Consider the following 17447-nt stretch of genomic DNA (forward strand, 5'->3'; position numbering starts at 1 on the left):
ACAATATAATTCTCATACACCTATAAATATTTCACTCCTTTTTTTCTTTTTATTTTTTTCGCCCTTCATTCAATTCAAGCAAGTTTATTTTATACTTTAACTATTATTATTATTATTATTTTCTTCGTTTGACCATCCCAATATAAGTGGTTTAGAGTGACAAAATAGACAGAAAATATGTGTTTGTCCAAAAAGAAATAGAAAACAAGAAAATTCAAATTATATGAAAACATTTGTCATAGGAATAATATATATTTAAAAGACACTTTTAAATACGTGCTTTCACAAGTTTATTAACCGTGTATTCGGTGACACATAATTAATTATGATTTCAAAATGATCCCTTATGTCTTTAGTTTTTTTTTTTTTTCTTTTCAGAATAGGTAATCTGAAAATTAATCGAGTTGAGAATTCCAAATTGGATCTTTCCTCTTTTCTACTAAACCATGGTTAGTTATATATTCAATAATTTTGTTAAACATTCAATGTTGTTTAAGGACACTTTAAGTACCAAAAGGAAAAATTAAGAAAATAAAAAAGAAAACAATGAACCTAAAAGAATAAAAATAGTATAAAGGTTAAAGGTGTTTGATAAATAAAATGTTATTATAGTAAAAAAAAGTAAAGTAGATAAAAAATTTTGATATAGTAATTAAGATCAAATGAATTCGTCAAAATATTATATATCTTTTTATTACAAGTCCTTTTTACTGAAAAATTACAATACGTATCTGAAAAATTTGAGGCCCAAAACATATAAAAAAAACAATACAAGGGTCGCTTTAGTATGATAAAAATAAGGGCATTATCTCTTTATATCTTATTTTTCTTCTTGCACCCATCATTCTTGCAAAATTACTTGTTTACCCTTTATTAAAAATCTTAAGATCATATTTTCTACCTGCACCTCCTTCTATTTGCAGCCGTGCGTACCTCTATTTTGGTTTACAGGTTCCTCACACTTAATAATCTTTCAGAAGGAATAAGTGTCACAAGACACTGCAGGGCCAATATCAAAGGTACAATATAAAATGCACAGTCTAAAATACAATTTAAGTTGTCAATTATTTTCTAAATTTATATTATAAAATATATAACTCAGAATATAAATTTATATTATATATTATACACTTCAAAATAAAATTTGCTTCCAACTGTAGATTACAAATTATATGATTGAGAAAGTAAATATATTATAAATTATATAATCTGGAATATAAATCTAACTTTCATGTTATATAATCACGATATGTAAAGTTGATATTTTAAATTTTAATTATTTGTATTTAAAATATATGTGGATTGATACATCCGTAATTATAATTTCTAGATAGGTATACTTGGAATTTTAAAAAAGTATGTGGTGCAAGACAAAAGTACGAGAGTGCAGGATCAAATTCCTAAAAGTAGGTGTGTACATTTGTGTTGCTATAAACGTTCTCCCAAAAATTATATTATTTTAATTTATCTAGAAATATTTGTTACAATCCTTATTAAATAAAAAACTTGGCTGTAAAAATAATTTTTGGATGACAAGTAACATTGTCCTGAGAAGTGACACCACAAGTAACATTGCCGTGCCGCCGCAAGGTCTGTCGCTCCGCCTCCGCTGGTGGGAGAGACTGCATCGCGAGACTCTGCCGTTTTCACTTAGTTGAAAACTGACTTTCAGGCAATTGATTGGAGAAGGAGAAGAAGACGATAGACTCGAATCTTACAGGTTGAAACTCGATTTTGATTACCTAGTTTGAAGACTGAACTCTACGGCAAATTGATATTGTTTTTTCTTATAATTTTTATTGTTGTTTCAGCAAAAGAGAAGAAGTGGAAGAATCTCTCTCTTAACTGAACAGAATGAATGCAGTTTACATTTCTCCAAACCATTCAATTTCTCAGCCATGTTACAAACCCAGGCAATTTTTCAGTTTGGCAAGAGAGAGCACTTTGATTGGAAGAAATCCTGGTATTCAGATTAGAGGTCGGAATGTTGTGAGTGCGTGTCTCAATGCTGATGTTGCTGTACCAAACACTGGAAAGACACAATTGGAGAAAATTAAGGCTGTGATCGAGATGGAAGGGAAGTTTTTGGTGGGAACATATGCAAGAACACCAGTGGTGCTTGAGAGGGGGGAAGGTTGCAAGTTGTATGACGTTGAAGGGAAAGAATATTTAGATTTGAGTGCTGGGATTGCTGTCAATGCTCTGGGACACGGTGATGTAGATTGGTTACAAGCTGTTGTTGAACAAGCTGCCACCCTTACTCATACCAGCAATATATTCTACACAATACCTCAGGTTTGGGCATGTTACTATATGTTATATCAATTTCTTCATATGTATGTGTTATATACACACTGTAGCTAACCTGTATAGTTTACAAATGTATTCTACAACTTCTTATTTTCTTTGTACAGCTAGAAGTTTACCTGTAAACTGTTTTATTACTTTCTACAACTGTCAGTACTAAACTACATCTATAAATACATCTTGTACTCATGGTTCTAAGTGTGATACAATAATAAAAAGATTCAATTCATGTTCAATTATCTCTCTCTCTTCGGTTTGTCTAAGATGGTATCCAGAGTTTTTTCTTCCAGGATCCAGTTTCTTCAGGTCTTCTTTGATTTCTTCATTGTTCAAAGTACAATTGTTTCCGCTTCTTTTTGTGATTCCAACTGTTGCTTTGTTTGAGATTGATTCACTTCATCAATTTATGTTTTCCATTGCTGTGAAGAAACCTCCTCTCAAAAGTATGTTATTTATGTACTGAAATAGAAATAGTCACTAGGACTATATAGGAAGCAACAGAAACTAGGGATCTCAGAGAGAACTGTCCATAGAAGAGAGAGAGGAATATCACACTGTCTGCCCCTTTTCCCCACTCTCATTCCCTAATAAATATTATCCCCAGTCCTTCAATCTTGCCATATGAGTCACCAACTGCACCTAACAAACTTTGGTGCCACATGCTGTTCATCATTGTGACTGCCAGCTGTCCCTTGGTTCCACTACGTGCCTCTCTTATAGATATTACATTCTCTTAAAAGTGATCTACCTTAACTTGTGAGAAAGTTAATTTCCAGGACTGATTACTTTTTTATACTGTACTATTAGCTAATTGAAGGGAAAAGTAGTTGTTGTTATCAGGCATAAAACCTTAGATTATAGTGCTTACTTGATTGGTAATTCTATAAATTAGAATTGTCTAGAACACTAGCAGAGAAAAGGAAACTAAAGCAACATATAAATATGACAAAACAAGTTCCCATTGAAATGTGCGTAATGTTGTCAGTACTTGAGCTTTCTATTATATTTTTTAGTTTACAATATGAAGAACTTTATGAGTCCTTGGTTATTAGTCTTCATAGAGTGTTAAATTTTACATCTCTCCAATTCTATACCCTACTGTTCATAGAATCCAGAGTATTGTAGTTTCCCAATGTCAAATTTCTTCCATCCCTGATATGTTTGCATAAATGTGGCATTATATGAGTCCTTAATCCTATACTTCTTAGAGAAATAGAAAAAGATTTGTCATTGATCATTTGGATTGGAGATTTCATTCTTTATTGTGCTTTAGAAATTTTAGGTAAGAGATGGTCATCGATCATTTGATTTTATTATTTCATTCTGTTATTGCATACATTATAAATAGGAAAGAAAATAACTTTTAGCATATGTTTTATCTAATATGTATATGGTTGTAATTTTTTGGGCATGTCTTTATTATAACTTTACTTTTTATCTACATATTTGTAATTGTTTAATAGTGGTTCCATTATGCTTTACTTTAGTTCATTTCTTGTAGAAGTAGGTTATGTGTTTCTGCACAGTTTTGCATTCTATGGTTGTATTTGAATTGTTGCAGGTAGAACTTGCAAAGCGTCTTGTAGATTCCTCTTTTGCTGATCGTGTGTTCTTTTCAAATTCTGGAACCGAATCAAATGAAGCCGCCATAAAATTTGCAAGAAAGCATCAGAGACAAACAACTACTAACGGGAAGGAGCCAGCAACAGAGTTCATTGCTTTTAGTAACTGCTTCCATGGGAGAACCTTGGGTTCTCTTGCTTTGACAAGTAAAATACAATATAGAACACCTTTTGAACCCATAATGCCTGGAGTGACCTTTTTAGAGTATGGAAATGCTCAGGCTGCAACAGAATTAATTAAGCAGGGCAAGATTGCTGCAGTTTTTGTGGAACCCATTCAAGGAGAAGGTGGAATTTACAGTGCCACAAAAGAATTTCTACAGTCTCTGCGCGATGCTTGTGATGAAACTGGGTCACTTCTTGTGTTTGATGAGGTATAGTGCATCTAATATTGATATATTACTGTTAATGGTAATGCCTAGTTTTCTGAAAAAATTTTAATCTTTGCAGATGTAACAAGCCAAGACTCCATTGATTTTCACTTTTTAATGTTTTTTTTCAGTTTATTTCAAAGTTGCTTTAGAAAAGATTGTCTAATATTTTGATGACATTGTGACCAAAAAAATGGTCTGTTGGTCTATCTTTGCCATGTTATTGATTGAATGATGAGAAGATGGACATTGTCACATGATTTGTGTTGTTCATAGAGTGACAAAATATAGGTGTCATATGTTGAGGTATAATTATAGTTAATTTAAGTATTGCATTTGGTTTTATATACTACTTTATTAACTATCATTTGCTTCTTTTGATTTTGTAGGTTCAATGTGGTTTAGGTAGAACAGGGTCTTTATGGGCCCATCAGACATATGACGTTTTTCCTGATATGATGACCCTTGCAAAGCCTCTTGCTGGAGGTCTACCTATTGGAGCAGTTTTGGTGACAGAGAGAGTTGCTTCTTCTATAAATTACGGTGATCATGGAAGCACTTTTGCAGGAAACCCTCTTGTTTGCAGTGCTGCTCTTGCTGTTTTTGATAAAATATCAAAACCTGATTTCCTTTCATCTGTATCTAAGAAAGGCCTGTACTTCAAAGAACTACTCAAACAGAAGTTGGGAGGAAACCCACATGTGAAAGAAATTCGTGGTGTTGGGCTAATCATAGGAATAGATTTAGATGTACCTGCCACGCCCTTTGTCGATGCTTGTCGAAACTCTGGTCTGTTAGTGTTAACTGCTGGAAAAGGAAATGTAGTGAGGATTGTCCCACCATTGATCATAACAGAGAAAGAGATCGAGCAAGCTGTCGACATTTTGTTACAAACTTTACAAGTTCTTGATAAGTAGAAGGGAGGAGAAAGAGGATTGGCATTGCAAGCAATAATTAACTTATTTGGTTGGGGATTGTTGAGTTGAAGTTTCAGATGCCAACCTCACTACTTATCAATGAAGATGTTTTCATGGTAAGAATATTTCAACAATGCTATGGCATTTTGTTAGTAATGCATGACAGATGAGATGGTTTGCATGATCCATTCTCCTCTGTCACACTTTTATTTGTTGTCTTTTTTTGGTATGAAGTCCAATAATGACTGTAAGATCTTTTCAGTTTCTATTGTAACCTTTCTTTAGAAGAAAATGTTAGTTATCTAGGGTGTCTTTGGGTTTGTCAGGAGAGTATAAGAGTTTTTACATATTTTCTAATATATAAGTTTACTTTTGTTTATGAAAAAATGAATTTGATTTTTTTTTCTGGAAATTTTTTGTCCAACAGGTCCTTCCTTCTTTATAAAAGCTTCTAAACAGCAGTCTACATGCTGTGACACATTGACTTATTTTGTCAAAGTTTTCCTATGATTTTTTCTTTTAAAAATCTTATAAGTTATATTAAAATTGAATGACCAGTTTTGTCCTTTTCTTTACCTATCTTATTCTTCTTTTTTTCTTCTGAAAAATATTAAATAGTAATAGAAGACAAATATCAATGTTATTTTAAATTAACTAGTCATTATATTAATTAAATAGAAAAAAAAAAATATATATATATATATATATATTATTTTTTCATATGTTTTATTTCATATTTAATTTTATAAAAACTAATAACTTTAATTTTACAATAAGTTGTAATAAAATATTTTTAGAGTTAATTAAATGTATTTTTTAATGTGTAGAATGAGAAAAAAATTAATATTTGTGCATTACTATATTATAAAAAAAGTTATAAAAGATTAAACTAAAATTATAGTAAAATAATATTTAAAATATAATAATTTAAGTTTAATATTTAAAATTGAAATGACAATTTTATATATTATAAAAGTGATTTTTATAGATTTCATTTTATATGACAGTGAAATAAAAAAATGAAGAAAAATATATAATTTTGTATTTTAACTTCACGGTAATAGTAATACTTTAACTTTGAAGAATATTATTTTATTTATTTTTAAAAGTCAATATGCTATTTTAATTTTTGTGTTTAAAAAATGGGTGTTGCTCCCTCCACCACCACACCTTTCTCCCTCCACCTCTCCGTTACTATTTTGTCCCTCACTAAAATTTTATTTTTAGGGTTATTATTTTTTAATTTTACCCATTCACAACCTATTTCACTAATAACCTATTCTAGTCTCGTACATGAGTAAAATACTTTTCTTTCATTTTAACATTATATTTCTTCCTCTCTTTCTTTCCTCGTTGTGAGATACTACAAGTTGCAAATGTTGGTGGTGGTGGAAAGAATTATCAAGCAGTCTCCCTCTCGTGGTGCAGTGTCGCATTCGAATAAACCTTGAAATAAAACCCTAAAATAAAAAATGTAACCTTTAAACGGAGGTCAACATCCTTCAGCGAATGTCGACATTCGTTGACATTCGTTTAAGGAAAAACGAATGTCGACATCCGTTTTACCTTAAACGGATGTTGACATCCGTTGAAGATGTCACCTCCGTTTAAAGGTTACGTTTTTTATTTTAGAGTTTGTTTTATTAGGGGACATCCGTTGAAGGATGTCACCTCCGTTGATGTATATTTCCTCACGCTGGTTGATGCTCTGGACGCTCCTCGATGTTCCTCCACACCACGACGGCGACTCTCCTTCACACCACGGCGGCAATGGAAGCTTTCAAACCAAAAAAATAACTGGGAAGAAAAAGGAATGGCAGTGCGGGAGGTGGGAAAGTGAAACGAAAACGGGAAAAGGGGAAGAGAGTTCCGTGGGTGGGTGCTGGAAAAGTAAAATTAGGGTTTCAAATTAATTAAAATAGGGTAAAAGTAAAAATCTTTTTAACTTAAGGATATAATTGTATTTAAAATAATGTGGGGAGGTGGAGGAAGTATAGAGTGGTGGTGGAGGGAGCAACACCCTTAAAAAATTGGTGACATTTGCATAGGCCCGTAGTGATTAAATTGAAAATCAGATTATGTGGGTATCTGCGTGTTCATTCACTCAAATCCGATGTTTATGATTTGATGTCGATCGTTCATAAAATTTTCAATTTTTTGTGCGTTCTTGTTTCTTTCACAAATTTTCAATTGGAGTCCGACTCCTACAGTAACTTTTTTTTTTCTTCCTACACCCCTAATTTTTAAAATGCCCATTACATCCTTAAGAGTTTATAATATAATTTTGGTTAAACCCCATTACTTGTCTTTATTATTGTGGGTTTTATTAGAATTTTCAATTTAGTCCTAAAAAAATATTAATTTGAGTCAATTAGGTCCCTATAATTAAATTAACTTAACGGAATTAAGTATTTGATGAGGTGGGAGTAGGGATGGCAACGGGTCGGGTCGGGCACGGATAGTGCCTACCCGCAACCCGACCCGACAAAAAAAAATCCACCCGCTACCCGACCCGCTACCCGCACGGATATCCGCTTAAAAAATATCCGCGGGTATTTTAAAACCCGCGGATATCCGCGGATACCCGTAAATATTAAAAAAAAATATATTTTAATAAATTATTAAAATAAAATTTAAATAAAATTACAATAAATATATAAAATATAATATAAATTAAATTAAATATAAATTTAAATTCAATTTTAATTAAATTTAATCTTGTAAAATATAAATTAATGTTAATTTTAATTAAATTTAACTTAATAAAAAATAAATTAAATTTTTATTTTTATTTTTTGCGGGTAGCGGGTATCCGCGGGTACGGATAGTATAATACCCGCACCCGACCCGTTTATAAGCGGGTATTAAAATATCCGCTACCCGCGGGTTGCGGATAGTAAATATCCGCGGGTATCAACTATCCGTCGCGGATTTTATCTGCGGATATCCGCGGGCGCGGATTTTTTTGCCATCCCTAGGTGGGAGGTTCACGTGACAAGTTTTAAAACGTGGTATTTTGAGACCTTTATATGTGGCATTTCATAAAAGTCTCAAAATGCCACTTTTTAAAAATTGGCAACGTCAACCTCCCACTTTATAAAAAATTTAACCTTGTTAAGTCAATTTAACGGTAGGACTCCAATTGACTCAAATTAACATTTTTTATAACTAAATTGAAAATTCTAATAAAACAGGAATGAAATTAAAAAAAAAAAATCCACAGGATGTTTAACCTATAATTTTTCTTTCTTCACTTAAGTTTCTTCTTTGTATGCCTTCACCTCCCACCCTATGCCTCCATCACCTCAAGTTGCAGTGCACTTCCCTCCATCGCTTTTATCTGTGCAGTCTCTTCTTTGCACTACACACCACTCTTTCGGAGTGAGTGTTAATGAAAAATATTTCTAGATTTGAAAATATATTTTGAAAGATTACTTTGAAAAGAATAATCTTTTTTTTCTTTATTATGTATTTTTGGAGGTATTTGGGATATGAAAATATACATTTCTAAATAACCAATATAGTAAGTATAAAAAATATCAGAATCTAAAAATTATCTTCTGAAACACTTATTTTAAAAAATTATATTTTAAAATGACTGTTTTGAAAATTAATATTTGATCCGGAAATATCTTCCATAACAACCATTCCAAAATATAAAATAAAAATTCTTAAATGAGTAGTCTTTTGAAAGAAATTTTCAGAACCAAAAATATTTTTTAAAACTTTTGTTCCCGATTTTTTTTGTTAATTTTTTTATTTCAAATCTATAAATGCTTTTCAGAATAATCATTTTAAAATAAAAAAAATCTAAAATAAATGTTAGGAAAGATATTTTTGAATTTGAAAATACTTATGGAAAGACTTGTTTCAGAATATTTTTTATAGCTTCCTGAATTAGTATTACCAGATATATTTTCAAATATGAAATTACCTTCTAAAATATTCAATCCAAATAATATTGAAAAAAAGGCATTTTGGGAATTTTATATTTTAGGAGTACAAGGAAGAAACACCCTTTGTTTGCTCAATCAGAATCTTGTTTTATATCTCTAATCAGAGTGTTTCATCTTACATCTCCAACCTCTCATTCTCCACCTTCAAAAATTCAAATTTTAACCTTTTAACATATTCTGCATCTTCAAAAATTTCATTTTTAACTTTAATAAATATTTTTTCTTTTCCTTCTCTTTTTTATTAAAAACACTTTCACAAATATCTTTTTATTTCTTTTCTTTTTTATTAAAGGTTATACACCACCTTAATAATAATTTAATTTAATTTAAATTTTAAATATTATTTAATATAATTTTTTATTTTAATAATTATTAAAATATGATTTATATTAAAAAATTAAAAAAATAAAAATAATGATAAAATAAAATAATATAAAATTTGATTTAATATATTCAAATATATTAAATTATATTAAAAATATTAAAATAAATTAAACAATTATTAAGTTTTAAATAAAAACAAAAATTTTAAAAAGCTTATTAATCAGATATAAAAATAAAATATACTAACAGTTTTGTTTATATTTAAAATTTAGTAAATATTTAATTTAATTAAAAATTATAATATTATTTTTTATATTTTAATAATTATTAAAATATGATATATTTTTTTTAATAATTTTATTAAAAAAATAAAAATAAAAATAAAATTTAAAATTACATTTAATATATTTGAATATATTACACTATATTAAAATATTAAATTAAATTATATAATTATTAAAATTTAAATAAAATATAAATTTTAGAAAGATTTGTTAATCAGATATTCATATCCGTATCATGAACTATCAGATTTCTATTAACAAAATCAGATTTTGTTTTTTATTTAAGTTTTAATAATTATTTCATTTAATTTAATATTTTAATATAGTATAATATATTAAATATATTATATGTAATTTCAAATATTACTTTTATTTTTATTATTATTACTTTTTTTTAGATAATATTATTTTTATTCTTTCTAATAAAACTATTATAAAAAAATAAATTATATTTTAATAATTATTAAATTATTAAATTATAAAAATATAATAAATAATATTATAATTTTCAATTAAATTAAATATTTATTAAATTTTAAATAAAAACAAATTTTCCAGATATCCAAAAAACAAGTCTTTTAAAATTTTTGTTTTTATTTACAATTTAATAATTATTTAATTTATTTTAATATTTTAATATATTTAAATATATTAAATCAAATTTTATATTATTATTATTATGTTATTTTTTCATTTTTATTATTATTATTTTTATTTAAATATTTTCTTTTTATTTTTTAATATAATTATTATTGTAAGATATATCATATTTTAATAATTATTAAAATATAAAATTATATTAAATAATATTTAAATTTTAAATTAAATTAAATTATTATTAAGGTGGTGTAGAATATTTTTAATAAGAGAGAAGCAGTTAGAAAGATATTTATTAAAGTTAAGAAAAGATAATAAAATAAAAATATATTTATTAAAATTAAACATGAGATGTTGGAGTGTAGAATGAGGGTGTTACTCCCTCCACCACCACAACTTGCTTCCTCCACCACCCCATTTCTCTTTTACCTTTTTTTATGTTTTCATTCCTAGTTTACCCTTATTAAAATTTTAGGGTTAATATTATTTAAAATCTCACGTAGACATTTATTCTCTTTATCATTCTTCCTTCTTTCTCTTTATTATTTTTCTCAGGTTGTCTCTTATGTTACCTCTTATTCTCTTTTATAGAATTGTGACGTGAGAGTGTGGTAGACTTTGTGTTTAGTAAGATTGAAAATGGGAAAGCAATTCATCTTCAGTCGTGAGTGTGGTGGTGCTTCAAGGTGCTGGTTCAGAGGCGTGAGAGGTTTAGAGGCGTGAAGGTGCGTAATAAAACCCTAAAATATAAATCGTATAATCTTTAAACGGATGTGAGCATCCGTCAACGGATGTCAACATCTCAGATCCAAACGGATACCCGACATCCGTTTTTGGCCTGGTTATCTTCTTCCTTTCTCCCAACACACGCACACAGCAAAAAAACGCAGAGCACAACACAGAGATATATGCATTGCATTTAAAAAAAAATTTAAAATATCATCACTAACCTTGTGAGGAAAAATGGAAGATGATAAACAAATGTGATTGAATTTGGGTGAAAATCTGAGAGGGTTGGGAGGTGGGTGAGAAGGGATAGAAAGATAAATTTTAGGGTTAAAGTAAATAATTAGGATTAAAAAATAAAAAGGTTATTTGTGTAATTATAAAAGGTTAGTTTTATAATTCAAAAAATATGTAATAGAATTGGGGAAGTGGAGGGAGAAAATGTGGTGGTGGAGGAAGTAACACCCGTAGAATGAAACACTCTCGTAAGTGGGCTTAAATTCAAAATCAAGGCCCAACATAAAAGCGACGGTGCTTTGATAATAATAGAATTTTGCCGGCTCATCTCACAAGTGTTTATTTAGGATTTTCAAAAACTTATTCACAATTTCTGTATCTGATGTCTTCTTTTTTTCAAAAAAGAAATTATATTTTCATCAAACAACTTTATCAACAAAATTAATTTTTATTTATTTTCCTCAATATTACAAACTTTCATTTAAATTCTCCAACATGACACAGTGTACCAAAACTAATGTTTAAAAGTCACTGATTAAGTTCCATTTAATTTTCTATTTTCAACTGATTTTCTTTGGATTATTTTTCTTTTTCACACATTCATCAAATGTTAAACTTAGAATATCTCTGCACCTTAGAAAATACATATAGCAGATAAACTTTTTGTTTGTTTGTTTTTGATAAAATACAAATTGCAGAAAAATCAAGATTTTGGATTGTCTGGCCCCACCCAATGGGGTGAAGAAAGTGGGATCAGAGGTGCGGACGGACCAAAATCATTGACCAATTGAAAGAAGATGCCCTGCAAAATAAAATAAAAGAAAAAACATTATTAAAACATGTAACTTTTAAAAGACAAACCAAATTGCACACGTCTGGCTATCAACCAAACATAGTGCCTTTGGTCTTCCCATAGCCACCATAGCTTAAGAATACAAAGAATCTATTCCAACCAAAAGAGATGCAGAATAATAAACTTTTTACAATGATACAATTATAAAAGGTTTAAACAAAATAACTGTATGCTGAAGATTTTTTAACTATTTTTTTAGAGAAAGAGAAACAAACTACATAGGACATGAGTTAATAACATTGTTTGACTGGGATATGCGAAGATTCGTAAAAGAAGCAATATTCACGCTTTGTTTATCACTAAAAAAAAGTTTAATTTTTGGTTTCACATTGTTAAACAGATAAGGTCAAAATTAAATTTAAAAAGCTTTATACGATCCGATTTAGCACAATCTTTTTCTGTGTTACGATCATTTTTATTCGCCAAGTTGTGGTCCATTGAAACGGGAGAATTTAAAATTTAAGACTTGGAACATTGAACATTGAACATTGAAAGTCTTTTATACTGAAAATAATAGATTCTCAATAAATGACCACAAGTCCTATTTTCTCTGTGTTGAATCAATGCTCCTAAAATATGGTAGAAGAGAACAATTGTTTATTTATTTGTTTTCTTCAAATAAATATATGTTTGAATTTCTTAAAACTTTCAATCCTTTATTCTCTTTTTTTCTTTTTAATTTTAAATTTAAAATTCTCTTCGTATCACATTAATACTTTCTAAATTACTTTTTCACGTAAAACTTATATATTAAATTTTAAATTTTAACAAAAACCTTAACATTGAGCGACGGTGGAGTTTGTTGGTAGCCACATTGTCAAATATGCTTATTTAAGGATTGCAGATAAAATTTAAAAATTAGTATCTTTTTAGGAACAATGGGAGCCATCTCAAGGATGAAATGTAAAGTCAAATAATAGTCATTGATTGCTACTGATCATGTTATGTGGGTTCTTCTGCTACACAACTATTGCGATGATTAAGAATCTAATTGTGTAGATTTTTATACTGAATAAACAAATTAAATAAAATATTGAGTTAGTTAGTAACTACTGATTTCATTAAAAACACTAAAATACCGACAGTGACAAAGGAAATACATTTGTAGGACATTTTATATTATTCAAAGAAAGTTGAAGAGAAATAAATAAATACTTTTATTATAAGTTAAAATTATTTTATGAATATATTTAAAAAATTAAAACGATTTTATGATATATATATATATATATATATATATATATATATATATATATATATATATATATATATATATAAGTTAACTTTAACTTATAAAGATATTAGTTTTATATTAGGGTTTTCAGGAATTTATTAAGACACCTCAAGTTACTTACTTTTATTTGAAATATGAGAATATATTACAGTTTTTTTTTTCATTTATGAATTTATTATGATTGAGTTAACATTGGTAGATCACATGACTCACTTCTAATATGATAATATGATAATTATGTGAATTTAATTAACTTACAAATCTATTTATGTTCAAATGCAAAATAAGTTGTACGTTTTTTTTAAAATATATTAATATTATAGTGTTATTGTCCTATATTTTAAAATATTTTATGTTTCTATTATATAATAATAGTTATACATTATTTAAAAGTTAAAACATAAGATAATTTAAATATTTTATTTTTATTGTTCAAAATATTTGTTAAAGATAAAACGATAAAATCCAGAATTTAAAATGATGAATATCTTAAATATATAATAATAATTTTTAACAATTTCTATTTAATTTATTTTCAAGCCTTAAAAATATCTGTTCTAAAGACTCTGAAATATATTTTTAATTAAAATATATAATTATGATTTGTGAATAATGGAACAATTTAGATATACATACATGTAAACAGTTACAGATCTAATTAAAAATTATAATAAACAACTTTCGAGTGTATAAAAAAAAGACATACAAAGATCTTTACATTTGAATATAAATAAATATAGAATTTAAAGTAATAAAGAATATAAAAAATAGATAAAAGAAATAAAAAGAATAAAAGCTTTCATTAGGTTTTGAGAAGGAAATTAATTAGTTGTTTGGTAAGTTGTAAATAAAGAGATGAAATAGTTAAAATTTAGGTTTGAAGTTTATCCCTCGAAAAAACCTCGGAAGCTGCATGCTTGCATTCTTTGGTCGAATCTCTTTCTCTGTGTCTCTTTCCCAAACCGCGCGAAACACGTCAATCTCTCTTCAAACCACAAAAACGCAGTGTTTGAACAAAACTGCTTTCTCTATATATACCCAAACAATCTCAACCCTCTATAACCCTCTAACCCTATCTCTCTCTCTATCTCTATCTATACATCTCCTTTATCTTTGCACCACACGTTTAAACCTCTGGGCTTGGCAAGTTTTGGCCTTTTCATTCATTCAGATGGCCATTCCCTACCCCCATTTCATCGACACCGAGAAGGCCGCCATGGACGCCGGCCTTCTCCTCCCTTCCTCCTCCCGCTCCCCCTCTGTCATATTCACCCAAGATGACCTCAAGAAGATCGCCGCCTACAAGGCCGTCGAGTACGTCGAATCCGGCATGGTTCTCGGCCTTGGCACTGGCTCCACCGCCAAGCACGCCGTCAACCGCATCGGCGAGCTTCTCCGCCAGGGCAAGCTCAAAGACATCGTTGGAATACCCACCTCCAATATAACCCACGAACAGGCACTCTCCCTCGGGATCCCCCTTTCCGATCTTGACTCCCACCCTGTTGTCGATCTGGCCATTGACGGCGCCGACGAGGTTGACCCCTTTTTCAACCTCGTCAAGGGTCGCGGTGGCTCCCTCCTGAGGGAGAAGATGGTGGAGAGCGCGTGCAAGAAGTTTATTGTCATTGTTGATGAGTCCAAGCTTGTGAACTATGTAGGGGGGAGTGGATTGGCCATGCCCGTTGAGGTTATTCGGTTTTGTTGGAAGTTCACTGCCGAGAGGTTGCGCAAGCTGTTTGAGGAGGCTGGGTGTGTTGCCAAGCTTAGGACTGTTGGGGAGAAGGAGGAACCCTATGTCACGGACAATGGGAACTTCATTGTGGATTTGTATTTCAAGAGGAGTATTGGCGATTTGAAGGTTGCCAGTGACGCAATTCTGCAGCTTGCTGGGGTGGTAGAGCATGGCATGTTTCTAGATATGGCTACCACGGTTATTGTGGCAGGGGAGCTGGGCTTGACGGTGAAGAATAAATAGTTTTTGAGGCTTTGGAAGAGGGTTAGGAAAATGAAGGTAGGTTAATTGGTCAAGGCTGAGCTTTGACATGGGGTTCTAACTAATTGTACGGTGTAGTAGTGAAGTCTTTTATTCAGGGTAATGGGGGGTTCAATGAAATCCTTTTGCTATTGAATACAAATGTTAGAGAAAGTTTCTTAATACTCGGTAGTTTTGTTTGCTTTTTTGGGGGGGAAGTGGGAGGGACCGTGGAGACTTCTTGGGAGCTGATCATTAGGATATTAATCTAATGCAATGACTGTTGTGTGGTATTGAATCATTTTCCACACAATATGTTATTGAATTGACAATGTTTAACAAATTCAATCTATCTAATTCAATTTTTCTTTTTTTCCCCTTCGACTTGATATTATTGAATTATACGATTATAGTTTAGTGCATATTTGTTATATACCATGTTTGTGTTCATTAGTATGCAGTGCCTATTTGTTTTATCGTATGCTTGGGTCGATGTGTGTTTTGGTTACATGATTCAGATGAAATTTTCAGAGGCTTATAGCGAGTGATATTTCCCTAACTGGAATCGATCTCGCTTATTTGCTTTCCTTCTTTTGCCTTAGACAGATGAAGTAAAATTTATGTTATTTTTCCGAATACGCAAGCCATAAAGCAATGCAATGATGTCCAACGAAAATGGAATTTAGTTAGTGCTTTGGCTTTTGGTATTGGGTTGCTGACATTCTGAGATAAACCAGGTATTCTTTGGAAGCATTGAAAGATCCAAGGCAAGCTGCAAATACTTCTAAGCTACCATGTGGTCCTTGTTCTGTGATTTCTTGCATTTATACACATTATGTGACCGAAGATATTTTAGTGCTTACATTTATGTTTGATATTATACTGCGTCTTATTGATTCATGGTTATTCAATTACTGGACTGATTGAATTTTATTTCGACCTAATGGTGTTAGACAAGATACTGCCAGTTGCCACAGTTAATGTTGTGGCGTATTTGGTTGCACATTGCAATTGACGCATAAAAGTGTTGTATGCTTGCCCTTGAGAGTTAACATTACAAATATTGGTTATCGTGCTACTCTACTAGTGTTACTTGAAGCTACAAGTGAAATGCAAATAGATACACCAGTATGATGATACTTCTGCAGAACTGGAATTGTTGCAGAGGACCTGTAAAAATGCATTTCGTTTATATTCAAAAACAAAACCCTTACCTGCCAAGTTCAATAAAAATCAACGCTTCTCTTGTACGACATAACATTTTCCATTTCAATATATTAATGTCTTAGCCATTAGTTCAGCATTTATCTTTTGAAGTAAATTTCCCAATCTCCTATCACATTCTTATTGTTTTACTTTCTATGCCAATTTCCAAGCATGTTCTTATTTAATTTTTAGATTTGGGTGTTTTGTATTCATGATTGGGTTTTCATTTATATATATTGAATGTCCTTGTCAGTGTTTCATTTATGCTCCAAAAACAAAACCCTTACCTGCCAAGGAGTCCATCGGAAGAGTAAAGGATTTGCCTCGTGAAGGGCTGCATCCAATGTTCATGAAGGTGTTGGAAACGGGGGAGTTAACAGCACTTGCATTTTCTGAGCATTTGAAGAAGTTTAGGTGAGTGTAAGATTATGTCATGCAGGTATCCTTTCTACTCATATTCTTTCTGTAGATTCTACAGTTACATTGCTTTAATAACTCAATTTCAGGCCAAAACAAACCATTTTGGAAGCCGACGGAGAAGCTGCTAAATCAAAGCATCAACAACTGAATTTATTCTTTAAATACATTATCCACATTATGTTCAGTGTAGAATTCCATTTTCTTGTCCAATTCCATAATTTCATTGTTTGATTTGGTATGTAGAGTAACTTTGTTGTTGTTCGCCTTCTTCCAGGGATTAAAATCAACTCTTCTCTTGTACGACATAACATTTTCCATTTCAATATAATTAATGTCATAGCCATTAGTTCAGCATTTATCTTTTGAAGTAAATTTCCCAATCTCCTATCACATTCTTATTGTTTTACTTACTATGCCAATT

General features: G+C 30.2%; 2 protein-coding genes across 2 annotated transcripts; both read left to right on the top strand.

Annotated features, from left to right (window-relative positions):
* Positions 1-1515: 1515 nt before the first annotated feature.
* LOC124835961 (acetylornithine aminotransferase, mitochondrial-like) lies at positions 1516-5537 on the top strand. The gene is made up of 4 exons (XM_088097129.1): positions 1516-1720; positions 1812-2295; positions 3869-4303; positions 4690-5537. Exons 2-4 carry the CDS (start codon positions 1855-1857, stop codon positions 5215-5217), a joined length of 1404 nt encoding a protein of 467 aa, XP_087953255.1. The 5' UTR covers positions 1516-1720; positions 1812-1854; the 3' UTR covers positions 5218-5537.
* An 8942-nt stretch (positions 5538-14479) lies between these two features.
* On the top strand, positions 14480-15776 carry RPI2 (ribose-5-phosphate isomerase 2). The gene has a single exon (XM_047321671.2). The coding sequence runs from the start codon at positions 14600-14602 to the stop codon at positions 15401-15403; it is 804 nt and encodes a 267-aa protein (XP_047177627.1). The 5' UTR covers positions 14480-14599; the 3' UTR covers positions 15404-15776.
* The last annotated feature ends 1671 nt before the right edge of the window (positions 15777-17447 follow it).

This window comes from Vigna umbellata, chromosome 8, assembly GCF_029865625.1.
Source record: "Vigna umbellata cultivar VRB3 chromosome 8, Vumbellata_1.0, whole genome shotgun sequence".
In the NCBI taxonomy this organism is placed as follows: domain Eukaryota; kingdom Viridiplantae; phylum Streptophyta; class Magnoliopsida; order Fabales; family Fabaceae; genus Vigna; species Vigna umbellata.